At 34.2% G+C, this 14,269-nt stretch overlaps 1 protein-coding gene across 3 annotated transcripts; it reads right to left on the bottom strand.

Moving 5' to 3' along the window:
* Nucleotides 1-357: 357 nt before the first annotated feature.
* LOC106718219 (keratin, type I cytoskeletal 9) lies at nt 358-14,034 on the bottom strand. Of its 3 annotated transcripts, XM_014512250.2 has the most exons (6): nt 13,820-14,034; nt 5,294-5,360; nt 3,121-3,255; nt 2,252-2,803; nt 2,041-2,149; nt 358-546 (listed from the first exon to the last, which is right to left on the bottom strand). In XM_014512250.2, the coding sequence occupies exons 2-6, from the start codon at nt 5,352-5,354 to the stop codon at nt 489-491; spliced, it is 915 nt and encodes a 304-aa protein (XP_014367736.2). In that variant the 5' UTR covers nt 5,355-5,360; nt 13,820-14,034; the 3' UTR covers nt 358-488. The 3 variants fall into 3 exon arrangements, with proteins under 3 accessions (XP_014367736.2, XP_014367734.2, XP_014367735.2); XM_014512248.2 differs by having other exon boundaries at nt 2,041-2,803; nt 13,820-14,033; XM_014512249.2 differs by lacking the exon at nt 13,820-14,034 and adding an exon at nt 9,114-9,167 and having other exon boundaries at nt 2,041-2,803.
* Nucleotides 14,035-14,269: the final 235 nt, after the last annotated feature.

Below are 14,269 nucleotides of genomic sequence, written 5' to 3' on the forward strand. Positions count from 1 at the left end.
TTGTAGTGGTTATAGTCGTAGGTATAGAATTTTATACTGATGGAATTTAGTCATTGTAAAATTATATCCTACCTATATAAAAAAGACAAGTACATGCATTTTTTTTGTGATAATTGTTATATGTACAATTTTTTTTTTTTTATTATTAAAAGAGTAAAAAAATTCTCTGTGAAGATTTGTCTTTGTCATTAGTTTTTATAATCTACTTATAGCCATAACTAACTGTGGGTTTCTGAGAATACAATCTCCATTTAAAATATTGTTGTCTTTTTTCAAAGTGAATGAGAGAAATTATTATTTTTGTAATAGACATAGATAGAATTTTGATAACACGATCAAGAAAAAAAAAGACTCGAATAAAATTAAAATTTAATGTTAATAATTTCACAACATATACATAATATTTGACGGCAACAATTAATCACAAGGCACCTGAATATATATATATCACAATTTAGTTAAAAATAAAATATTTTTCTACATATCGTTTAGTTGAGTACCACACTGTAGATGTAGTGATGTACCACATATGTCAACATGGCCACACTGAAATAAATATAAATTATGCAGAATTAAAATGGCACTGGATTATAAAAAAAAAAGAAATAAAGAGTATTTACAGTGAATCTATTCATTTACCTTAAGAAAATATAAGGTCAAAAAATAGCAAAAATAAATTTCTTGCATACAAAAAAAAATTACATTAAATTTGACAACTTTATAAAATATTTATTTAAATACATGTTTTATTATTTATTTCTTATTAATCAAATCTGAAAAGTTATTTGTAATAACTGAGTATTTTGCGTTGTCTAAAAAGATAAAAAAAGATGAAATGATGCAATCTAAAGCGTAATAGAAGTATTTTTTAGAATATTAATAAAATATCAGTTAGTATATATGTGATGCATTCCATTTGCTCATTTTTTTAAGTTTAATTTTGTATTGTTTACAAAAAATATTGAATTTTATTGTTCTTATATTTCTTAAAATACAATTATTAGCAAATTCTTGAAGTGTGTTTTTTTATTAATAAAATGAGGTAAAATATTCAGCTTTTTAAAGTCTATAGATTGAAAAGTATTAGATAACATTGAGTTTGTCTAAAATTTCTATATTATAAATGTTGAATATTTTTTAGTATGACATTTATTTTCACTATAATAACAGTGTTCAGATCCACAAGATGGCAAGCTCTAGCATAGGTGCTTAAATTTTCTACAAAGAAGCAATTATACATCAAAAATATGTTTTTTAATTCTTACATGATTTTTTTTTTTATATCAAAAGGTGGCAAACGAGCAAACGGCCACCTGGATTCGTCGAAATAGCGAGGCGTTGCCCATAGACATCCGCAAATCCGCCAAATTCACTTCCCCTTCCCATCCTTTCCTAACAAGAAAAGGCTGGGAATGGAAAGAGGACTAAAATTAGACCTCCGGCACCATACTCACCAGACGAAACGCGGAATTTAAGCATAGGCAAAAAAACACTCCAACTTTTTTTTAATTACTTATTATTATAGCGGTGAAGGCGCAGTGTATTGCATTGCACAATAAAACAAAAAATATTAAACCAAAATGCTTGTTTCTACTCATTTTAAATAAATTCTTCAATAGGGAAGTTTTATATATAAAAAAAATCTTTGGTGTCATTTGACAGTATTCACTGGGATGAGAAAAAGCCTTTTCACACTAACTAAAATTGTTAAAATATGCATTGATATTGTACTGCACAACAATGCAACAAGCAAAGATAGTTAAATACAACTTAATATCTAAGTTACCCTTAACCAATCTAAATATAAAGAAAATTACTCTCAGAGATTCATTATCAAGCTATTGATAATTGCATTTTAGTTTTGTTATTTGTGACAAAATTATAAAATAAAAAGAAACTTAAAATTACAGTTATTCTAAAAGTGGACAGTCGCAACATCGCGAACTGTTGAGTATAAAGTTATTTGCATTAAGTGTTAAATAGTGTTCATGCAAAGCTAAAGTCCACTAAAGCCTTCGTTGCAACTAGGGTTGTATTTACCCGAAGTTCCAGCCATAGGTCGCCGGTTTTCTCGTAGTGCCTGCGTTGTAATGGGCATTACTTTGTCCATAGTTCTTGTTCTGACTTGGCGCTTGGTACGCTGGCTGGCCTGATGGATAATTTTGGGGATTAGCACTCCTCGAATTCGAACTGTGCGACGCATAATTAGGGTTCTCCATTAAAGGCCTAGTGTTTACGAAACCAGTCAAACCTCCGTTTTTGGATAAAGTTCCCAGTATATTCCCGAAGATGTTGGATAGACCTTGACCGCCGGTTCCCGTTCCTGTACCTCCGCCGTTGGCGAAGTTGTTTAGTGTATTAAAGATGTTATCCAACGGACTCTTTGTTCCTGTTGGATTGGAGCCACCGTAAGGCGAACTTCCTCCGTAAGGGTTATTTCCACCGCGGTTGGATGATCCTCCATATGGCGAACTGCCTCCGTAAGGCGAATTGCCTCCGTATGGCGAATGACCGCCTGTTGAACCGCCATACGGAGAACTACCACCGTAAGGCGAATTTCCACCATAAGGTGAGCTACCACCATAAGAGGAACCGCCTCCGGTGTGTGAGTTCCCGCCATAAGGCGAGTTGCCTCCGTAAGGCGAGTTGCCGCCGTATGGCGAGCCTCCTGCGTGCGTATTGCTCCCCATGTTTGGCGAAGGCGGCGCTGGCGCAGGATAATGAGGTGGGGAGTCGAAGTCGTTCGTGGGAGTGTGCGGCGCCGGTTTCGGTACCGAGGGCTGAGCGGGTTCAGAATGGGTGCCTGAAAAGCGAACATTAAGGATGTCTTAATTGGCTGAGTTAAAATACCAATATATATAGGTTGTTCAAATTTTTTTTACGATTATACGATTTTATAATAAAAATAACAAGCGATGCTCATATTAAACAGTACTTTGTAATGAAGTCGTAAGTCCTTGACCTCGAAAGAAAATAAGCGGCATCTGCGGACTAAAGCGGCAGGTAGTGATTGCGGATTTCCGGTTTGTGCGGTCCTGGTATTACTATGTTCGGCAGAACATAGATCTTTCTGTTTTAGTTTGTTGAATGTTACCAAATGTTTTCCTAAAGAATAAGTACCTTCTACTTTAGACTTCTTCTTGCAGGTAGGGTACGTTCCGCAGTCGGTGGAGCGGCCAAACGAGCAGGGGTCCTCGGCCAACACGCACACCTCGCTGTTCAAACATCCTATGTCTCTACACGTCCTTCCGTATTCTGTTAACAAAAGAAAACATTTATCCAAGAATACAACTTGTAAGTTTTTTTGTAAAAAAATGCAGTGCAAATCTTCCAGTACCTCAAACAAATGTTATATGATACAGGGTCGTAGAAAGAGCCAGTTATTGATATAATAAGGTTTTCGGAAATGTAAGCGCGCCCATTCAATGTATAAATTTTATTCATATAACTTCGGGTATTGTACCCTTTTTTTATAACCCGAAATCGTGACCGAATAAAGGATTCAGTTGTAAGGGAAAAGGGTCATATGAATATACAAGGTTATGTACTTAGATCCGGTTCACCATGGCCCCTGAGAGTCAATGCCGAACGTATTACAAGGCGAGAAACTTTTCACCACCGAAGTGTTTTCCCATCCTTTGCACTTCGAAGTTATAATATGCGCTAGATTCCCCGTTTTATTGTTACGCATTCCAGTCTTACAATAACAAACAAACTTATAAGAAGAAAAAAACTTATACAAAAGAAAACGGCATGATAAAATGGAAATGAAGTATGGGCTTTGGGGGAAGTTTGAGTATGTTCCATTCGGCGTTTTTGTTGTAACGGTACGGGAACTGATATTAAACTTTCTATATAAATAAAGAAGTTTTTAACACAGATATGCCTTAAAATGGAGCAACGCAATTTTTCTAGTAAAGTTTGCGGATTTTGAAGAAAATTTTCAAAAGCCTTGGGTCATCCCAACAGTGTCATCACTATTTTATAAGTTGGTACGTGATGGTATTTGTGATGTTAGTTTTAAATTTAGTTAAAACAATATTCTTATTCAAGAACCGTATATTTACTACTTTCAAATCTATATTTATGAGAGTTAAGTCACATGTACATATACGTGTTTTTCCCTGCAAATATTCATAACTAACAACTGTGAGAAGCGGGTTAAACGAGCGGCGCGAACACCGAAGTGATCTACTACGCCCATGAACATGTGCAATACCAGAGAAACTGTAGATGACTCCGCTATCGCTCGTTTCGTGCCCATCGCTGTATCGTGCTATATTTCGTTTACATCACCCCACTCATCGTAAATACCCGCGACCTGTCACTATTCGTGGTTGTTTTTTAAGAGCCAAGTATAAGAAAATTTTATAGCACTTGTGACTTAAGATGCAATAAAGTGGAGTAAAATGCGAGCCGTAAGTTCACATCATAACTCATTGTTTTGTTATACTTCGGTGACTGCGACTGGTTTATGAGTGCATTAGATAATGGAAAGTACATACGGTTTATCTAGGGTAGAATAGTAAAACATGAAAACTAAATACGTTTCCAATAGTCTTTCATCATCTCACTAAACGCCAAATTAAGTTTGTTTCGGTTAAATTGATTCAAATACAGCAAATAAAATATTTCTACATAATTATGATTTATGTTGGTAGGTACAGATGAGTGAGTTTTTCTATAAAAGAAGTGCTCATTACTCCAATATTCACACATACTGGGGTAAAGTGCAAATACCTGTGATTAATTTTGGTTCCAAAATTAAATGATGTACCTACAGCGGGGGATTTTGTATTTTGATCAGATTCCGAATTCCATCAGGTGAATGCCTTATACGTCTCATCGCCTTTAGATAAAAATACTAATCGAAATACCAGTTTAATTAAAATACCAAATATCGACGATCGTAGCCGGTTAAGCAGGCAGCTTAAAGTTTTTTTCGACTATTTATTTTTTTATTTAACTCTTGACTAAAATGCATTATCTTATGCACTGTAAACAAACACATTTATACATTTGCTATACGTTAAACATAACTTCTTCGTTAGTAACTTGCAATTTACAGAAACATAATCACACTAATATTATAAATGCGAATGTTTAGATGGTTTGAAAGTATCTCCGGAACGGCTTAACGCATCTTGATGAAATTTGGCACAGATGAAGAACATAGTCTGGAAGAACACATAACACATAGGCTGCTTATTAAGATTTTTTTTTAATTCCGTGCATACGAAGTCGCGGGTGACTGCTAGTTTATTACTAAAAGATAAGTAATACTAATACTTACTAGAAAAAGCATCAGCATAAAGCACCAAACAGAGCGCCACTAGACCTGTCCTCCAATCCATTATAATCTGAAATCATACATTAAGCTTTATGAAGAAAATTTAATCTCAAATATTTCCGAAACCAAAAAAAAAATACGGAAACTGAAAAATTGAAAAAAAGACAATGTAAATTGTGAAATTTTTATCACAGAGCAACATAACTTAAGACTACTTTGTAAATAAAACATACATCTTCCATAACAATTCATTTAAATAAATCCACACAATGACACGGCCAGACACAAAGGAAAAGACGGGTAAAATGTGTCTGCGAAATCAACACACCATAAGGCCAACAAAGTAGGACCTTGCACTTAATAACTCGCCGGCATGTAATATAATAGGAAGCTGAGAACAGGTGCCGCTTGTCCGACGTTCCGTCCAAACTTTATGACACCCGAGTACATTCCCCGAGCAATTTCGCCCCAAACTGTTTCATATAACCTCGTTACCAACTACTGCGCCAGGTGAGTAAACGTACGGGGGCTTATACCGTAACTTGTGTTACCCTTTATTGAAAACTGAAATGCAACGTTACATACCGTTGCTCGTTTACACGACTCACGTTCCAGAATCAAAGCTGCTAACAGACTTACACCACCGTGAAGTTAGCAAAGGAATTAAGTCTATTATGCTCTTGTACTTTCAGAGTTATGAAACGAGTTGGCTATCCTTTGAAGTTAGCAGCGATTAACAAATAAAGCCACCCTGTATAGTGTTATGCGTTAATGTTAGCAAGACCATGATTATTTTCATTTACAAACAGAATTTATAAGTTCTTGTACAAAATAGCGACAAGACTTTGCAAATATAGATTCAGTCGCTTGCTATCGTCAATCGTCTGTTACTAAAATCTAAAGAGTTTCTCATCACATAGCAAAAGCTTTTGTTTTATTTGGAGCGATGACCGCGTTAACATTGTGTATAGAAAAATAACGAACTATAAGATAACAGAGGTTCGTTCGTAGTATAGTTACTTATATACGTTGATGATGTAATTAGTTAGCCACGTCCTACTTCCAAAATAAAGTACATAAAACGATACGTAATTTAGAAATGTTTAATTACATAATAACAGTCACTCTTTGCTGTTATCAGTATAAAGTTTCCTTAAATAAATATAAATGATGTCGATTGTAAGTAAATCAATTACCATGGAGGGGTTTAGCAGGGGAGACAGGGGCGTGTTGGAATGGCAAAGGTCAGACGTTGGGTCCGGGGTGACCAAGTCACGCAATTCACTCCCAACTTTAGGATATTCGACGCACGATAATTTGCAATTAGGCCTCCATTTAATGCCTCATTATGACAATCCCCCTTTAGAAACAATTCGGATGAAATTCGGCCGGAAAGTTAGGTTGTCTTGCATTATAGAAAATTAAGAATTGATTTTCAACCAAAAGATTATAACTAAAGTGAAATGTTTTTAATACAATGTTAAGTTATAAATCCACAAGAAATCTTTACGTATAAAAATTTTCAGTAAGAAAAAAAATTAAGTTCATTATCGTTTGAAATCTATCAAAAAAAAAAAAATTACAAATTAGTTGGCGCTATTACAAGAGTAACTTTACTAGTGACAAATTCACAAGACACACAGTACAAAACAAAATTCATGAGCGGTCGATGGCGAGCAAGTTAGATTAATTTGAAGCTGCTCGGCAAAGTAGCGACATCGGGGACGGTCAACTTTTAAATCGCTCTCTTGGCAAAATGTTGGCAAGTTAAGCTGCCGCACATTATTACATCGTTTTGTAGTGCGACGCGCGACCAGACAAATAGCCGTCTCTGCTTCTTACAGTGTTTCGCTACATTATTTTTAGAGCACACTTCAGAAACTAAATTTCGGTGGATTTTCGTTATATTTTCTAAAACATTTTTGCAACAGAAACTAATAAAACATTTCTAGAAGCTCTGGTAAATAGTTTATATTTACCTCAAGTTGATAACCACACAAAATAAAATGGGCATCCTATTCGAGCGAGTAATTAGATGTTACGAACATAGAATCACAAAGCACAGAGATACTTTCTTATCCCTTCGGGATTACAAAAAAATCTTTCCCAGCAAATATACGGTTATAAGACTGGAATTAATGGTCTGAAATTAAAGGCCGAGGCAAAAATTAAAAGGATCGCTGTGGGATATTACACGCCATAGAGCAGAAATTGGATAGAGATACGAGAGATATATTGCCGGGCATAAAGCCGCGCTCGGCGATTCTCTATCCATTTCTCGGGCCCACTTGTGAATCGTATTTCGGAATGCCTTTTATCTTTTTGCTCCACGTGAAGTGACAGCGGCGCGAAGACACTTAGTGGCTCGTTCATCACTCGCTCGGTAACGGCCGCTTTAACGGTTACACTGTCACCGCCATACTTCACTTGTGAACGACTATAACCCTCCGATGACGACGTTCATTGTCTATTGGCTTTCGATAGCAGGGAATCGACTCTCTATGTCTATTTTACTATCTTACCCACTGATTTATTTCGGATATGTAGTGTTACATTGGGATTACCAATACTCACACTTCGAAGTAGTTCTTTATTAAAGTGGTATATAGTGCTTGGAGGTACACTATGACAGAAAAACCCGAACAACAGAATAATATAACATGTCTTGTGGCGCGACATTAGGGAACTCCTAGTTTAATTACTTATATTCTACCTACATTTATCACACTTTTAATCCATGTAGAATGATAATTACTAGCATAATTCATGGTAATTACTAGCATAATATTTGTATAATAGTTTTCATCGTTTCCTGTTTATATGTGCATGTATATGTGAATTATGTATCAAGTTGTTTTAGGTTTCGTTGCTAGTAATTCCCACCAAGCACTAGCAACGTGAAAAGCAACTATCGACATTGTATGTGTACGGTTTAATTCCAATTTTTCTCGAAACAAAAGGCAGCGTGCACTTCAAACAATAGCCGGGCTATAGACAAAACTAACTAATGCTGGGAACGTCGCAAACAGTCGTAATGTTACGGTACTTTAAAACACCGGGAGCCGTGTATCACAGTCGGCTTTTCAGTGTAGAAATTCACGGTTTGCCGGGATGTGGCGCGTGTAAAGTGAGGATGTCGCGTGCTGGGATTTATAACGACGGAAATCCCCGCCGTGTTTTCGCATCGACTCTAGTGCTGTCCGATAAACCGGAGCTTGGTTAAAAATGCATCGATATTTAACGCTGTATTAACATATTGAATATACATCGAACCAATGTTGAGTGTGAGAATGATTTTACATATTGTGAATTGAAAACTTTTTTGTTATATGATCTCTTCACTGATACGAGTAGTTTGTTTTTGTTTGAAGAAAACGGAAGAACGGTGTTGAAAAGCGAAGTGTCAGTATTTAAAAAAAAATGCATTTACCGTATGTTGAATACCAGCAGGAGAATTCTATTACAATGAAATCCATAGAATCTCCATGATATTAATATATCGATATTGATCGGACATCTCTACTTTAGTGTAGTGCAGAGACTCTAAATAAAAATATTCCAATGGTGAAATCTTGCACATTTCCGCAGATTTGCAGCCATATCCCGGCACTACATAGAATTTTTATTTTCTTTGCAATTTCTCACTACTTTTCACAAAGAATTTCTCGAAGGTACTTTATGAAGCAAAGCTCAGAAAGAAAACTGACACCACATTTCCTATTTGCAATAGTCTCGAAAATTTGCGGTCGTGTTTACAATACGTTTGACATGTTGAAGTTTTAAAGTTCATGTATTTCAGAGTGTAGTTAAGTAGAATTTTTACCTTATTAATTGATGAGGTTTACAAATAAACACATTAATTCAGAAAAGGTAGAATCCCATAATATATTATGTAATAAAAAAGACCAGCACCTTGTTATCTGTCACTATTCCCTATCATTAGCATCACAATTTGGCACAATACAGCATATTTAAATGAAAGCCAATATGTATCCAAAATTCCCACTTACAATTCTAAGAACTTAATAGAGTAAGGTCGACTTAAGCTCATGATAAGATAAAATTAAAGAAATAATTTAAACAAAACATATAAACACACGAACCACAGTTAAAAAAACGCTGATTGATAGAGAAGTGTGTAATTGCGCACAAACTTGTTAAATAGACTATTTGGTACGGAGGAACTATGGAAGCTGTTTGTTCATAACGTGAGAGATAAGGTCGGGTAAATTTATATGAGATCATACAGTCGGTTCGTCATACAAACAGCTAAATGTCCAGAACGTTATCTTTTGTTTGTCAATAATATTTAGTACGTATTACACAATAAGCAGTATTCTAGGGATAAATTAAGAACATTATCTTTTCGTTTAGCAGAAATAATTACTTCTTGATTAAAATTTCAATTGACTTTAGGGATTAATGTGAATGATGGTACTAATGTGGAAGACCTTATCAAACCGTACTGACCATTCCCTTGATGATACACAACATAATGAACTAAAGATGAAACACTTAGAACACGCACGAGTGAAATCTGTAAAGGCTTGTTGGGTGTAGTAGATTACTAAAAGTCTGACGGTAAATTGATGATGGCGGGATTTGCAAAAGTAGTTAGTAATTAGTCATTAGTACGTTTTCGGTTGTAAAACATAATAATATAGGAAGCCGTTTTATTTCTCAGTTTTCTAACTGTATAAATAAACAATGAATGAAATGTACACTAAACAACGTTGTAAGGATAAAGGTACAATCAAATAGAAGGAGCAGTTTGCCGAATAGGGTCTCTATATCAATAATCAAGCAGACTTATCTCGACTTAGTGCAAGAGTAAATCTTCGGAGGCGTCCAAACTAAGCGAACGTATTAAGTGAAGCGAGAACTGATTGAATTTGTCCTAATGCGATAAAGTGGCGGTGTTTCCATGTTTTGGACCGTCGCCAAAACATAATCGGCAGTATCGAGAGAGGGTAATATTTTTAGATAATCATTTATATATTACTAGCTTTTACCCGCGACTCCGTCCGCGCGGAATAAAAAATAGAAAACGGGGTAAAAATTATCCTATGACCTTTTCCTGGTTCTAAGCTACCTCCCCACTAATTTTCAGTCAAATCGATTCAGCCGTTCTTGAGTTATAAATAGTGTAACTAACACGACTTTCTTTTATATATATAGATGTGTATTGGTGATCGGCGAAGAAGGTACAGGCGTGTGTTTTAACAGGTGAATAAGTTTATAGTATATTTTTGTATTAAAGTAAACAAGCAGATACTTTTGAACAAGGTTAGGAAAGCAAAATTCTTGATTATTTTTTCGTAAATATGTGTTTCTGTTCCACTTGTATTCAGTTGAAAACTTACTATATTATTTTGATATATCAAACTGATTGAAACTTTATAAACTCAAAACTAAACTAAATAAGGAATCAAGACTAAAGAAGAACTCTGTCAGAACAGAGAAAGTAAACATTGACACCAATTCGTATACCGTTCAATGTTTAATATATGAACAGAAATTCGATACTAATTTCAACAACACACGTTTACACGGTTTTCTTTACACCTTTTGAGAACTAGTTCACATGGTGAATTATACGCCGTGAGAAACCGGTTATTTTTATTATTATTTATTTAAATAACCTTGACTGGATCTCAAGAAGTTCATTGAGAACGTTAAAACAGAGTACGATTTCAATAAACGTCATAAATGGTGCTAATAATAATTGTCTTATTACGCTTTAAGTACAGGAAACTTCCATCAAAGTATTTGTATTTATATAATGATAGTACAATTCTTGTGTAGTCGCGTTATTTATCCTTATTAGTTGTAATTAATTCGCACGCACTTGATAGTATGTAACAACAAAGACATACTTATATAAGTTACTACGATCTATCAAATTCACAACTAGATTAAACCATATTAAACGAGTAGAAAATAGCTACTCGTGGTTTTTAAGTGTTGTCATATTTTAGTCGGGTAACCTTAAATTCTTATCTATTCCTGAATTAGATTTACAGTGCTGGTATTTGTTGATTTTGTCGATATGTGTTTCGTTATATCGTTCGATATAAGGCAAATGCTGGCTATCCGCCATAATTGTTCTTGGTAGCCCACTGGACTTTCGGGAAATTCCAAAGGAAGTTATTCCTCACATAGCGAGACGTCTTTATGGCGAACTGTTCACGCATGACGAAACTTTTTAGGATGAATGGGCCTTTTGAGAATATCAAGTTAATGTTGGTTGGTAGTAAGGCTCATATTTGAGTTAATATGTGTGTTTGTATTCAATGTTTGGCCAATAAATGCTCATGAAAAGATAATTGATCGAACATTTACGTAACAAATAGGGGTTTTATTGTGACAGTTGTATATGAGATCTGTGTGTAGTATAATAGTTCTTGGTAAAATGAAATGTATATTTTTGAAGAAGTAATGATATTTTTAAACATTGTTGAAAAAATATCAATCATAGATTTCTGTATCTACATAGGTGTTTTTGCAGTAAAAATTTATGATAAACCAGTTCAATTAGTAAGCATAATTATCTTGTCGTTCTTTAATGAGCCCATATTAAACTAGAAATTTATATGCTGAAATCATTTGAACTTGGGTAATCTCATGTAGTGGCACAAACATAAAAAGATTGCAATCAAAGGTCAATCTCATGGCCATAGCTACTCTATAAATTAAAATAATGATTTTACAAAAGTTTAAAAATAAATTAGGCATTTTATGGTACATTACATACAAGTATTATTTTCAATATTATAAAGTGGCAAACAAGCAAACAGTCGCCTGAATTTGCCGAAATAGTGAAGCAATCACTGCCCATAGATATCAGCAATTGCAGATGAGTGCCTACCTTTAATAAATGGAGGAGGGGATGCACAGAAATTGCATATTTCCCCTTCCTATGCACCGCCTCCTTCACCAAATCCATTTCCTCTTCCCATGATTACTTTGTAAGAAAATGGTGGAAACATGGACTAAAATAAGGTCTTTGGCAATCACATTCATAAGACAAAAGACGGAATTGCTTCTACTTCACGCCTGTCTTCTGTGTGGTAATGGTATTTCACCAGTTGACCGGAAGATCGGTTGGAGAGATCATTAATTCGAAATAAAGTAACCCATTTGCTAGAATATATATTCCAAAGCCACCGTACAATAAAAACTAGTTAAATCATTTATGCTACAAGTAGATAATCATACAACATTTCACTCCTTTTCAATGAAGATGTGTTAGGGTAGTTGAAACTTTGGCCCTATTAAGCAATTGTACAAACAAGCAGACACTTAATATCACCTAGTTACTTATATTTGAAACATTTAATTTCATAGTCTCATTATTGTTTATGTATTTTGTTATGTAAATAATATTGAAATACAAAAAATTATAGACACCAATATGTCTATAAATACACTCCTATTGAATGATAACCTCTTGCAAAACTAAATTGTTATTACAATTTAACAAACAACAGGATGTACCACTTTAGACAACTGCGGATAAAAATAATAGTTGTCACAGTACATGGCAAAAAGAACTCTATGTATCTGTTTCTATTGAAACAACAATAATATTTTGAGTATAATAGTAGCGAGTTTTCATGGTAAAGTAATGGAATACAAAAAAAAAAATATTGGAATGTTTTGTCATTCATTGTTGAACTTTAAAAAGGTTGGTTTAATTTTGCTATAATTTTATAATTGCAAATGTAGACCAGGAATCCCCAATCTATTTTGGACAAGTGACCCCTTTTCCAAAATGAACTGTTACCTCAGAGCCAAAAGTAGATAATTTAGCCATAGGGGGCTATGGCTAAATTATCTACTTTTAACATCAATTATTATATTTTTTTTTTCATTCCGACAGGTCAAGAGAAGAAGACAGAGTGAGAATTAGGAATGCTTTAAGTTCAATATCGACCCCAGGCTGTCGATATCAACCCCTTTTGGAATCTCTGGTTTAGACAGATGATTGGATATTTGTTAAAAGGTATCTACAGAATCGCTAAACAGATTTTTGGCATTGATGTAAAACATAGTCTGGAAGAACACATAGGCTACTAATCAGGTTTTTTATTTTGCGCAGATGGTGTTGCGGGCAACAGGAAGTTGTTTATAATAACACAACAGTTAACTTGTTAAAATTTCAATGTTTAAGATAAGAGTAACATAGCAAAACAATGAAGTTTTGTCTATTAATACCTATCTTAAATTACTTTAAATTGTATTATTTTTATGTATGAGCAAAATAAAAACCTTTAAGAGAAAGGAAGTTTAAATTTTGAAGAATAGAAGTTTTTCTTTGAAATCTATACGTAATATAATGTTTGGTAAGTATTGATTTTAAGCTAAATCTATATAACGAAAACCTTTTCCGACATAGACTTTTTGAGGTTTTTGGATTAAAAAGGGAGGAAATATGCGTAAAGATGCGTCATAAGTTATAATTTGAATTACTAAGACGTAAGCAAAAAGGTAGGTGTAATATTCTAAGAAATATATCATAAAACTTACATTGAAATAAAATACAGGATTTGTTCCTCTTGCCCCACTTTTGTTCAACTAGGACCTATATTTCCTTATGCCGTCGCTCTAACAACACAATAATACACTGAACAACTTGGCCTATCGACTTACACAAGGTCAATAATAATCGTCAAAAGGAAATACAACAGCAACGTTACTCGCTTTCAAGTTACTTCGTATTTAAGATAACAGGAAATCATAACAGGTGACATTGACAGTAGACGTCAGATTAAAATATAATTTGTTTTAAGCATGGAATTCTCAAGTCTTTTTGTAATTTCGTCTCTCCTTAATTTCTTATTTATTGTAAAACTAAATTCTACGTTTTTTTACTTATAAAAAAGTTGTAAATGTTTTTGAACGTTTGGTCGTTCGCTTTAGGATACTTTTTTGGAATATTTATTGAAGGAAGAGAACGATCCCGTACATTTAACGATG

Source organism: Papilio machaon, chromosome 10 (assembly GCF_912999745.1).
Source record: "Papilio machaon chromosome 10, ilPapMach1.1, whole genome shotgun sequence".
Lineage (NCBI taxonomy): Eukaryota > Metazoa > Arthropoda > Insecta > Lepidoptera > Papilionidae > Papilio > Papilio machaon.

Excerpts from the sequence above, each read along its gene's own strand:
- LOC106718219 (XM_014512248.2), bottom strand. The coding sequence starts at position 5,354 with ATGGATTGGAGGACAGGTCTAGTGGCGCTCTGTTTGGTGCTTTATGCT. Across the intron at positions 3,256-5,293 it reads TTATGCTGATGCTTTTTCTA|AATACGGAAGGACGTGTAGA; the intron begins GTAAGTATTAGT and ends TTTTGTTAACAG. Across the intron at positions 547-2,040 it reads ACCTATGGCTGGAACTTCGG|TGTGGCCATGTTGACATATG; the intron begins GTAAATACAACC and ends TATTTATTTCAG.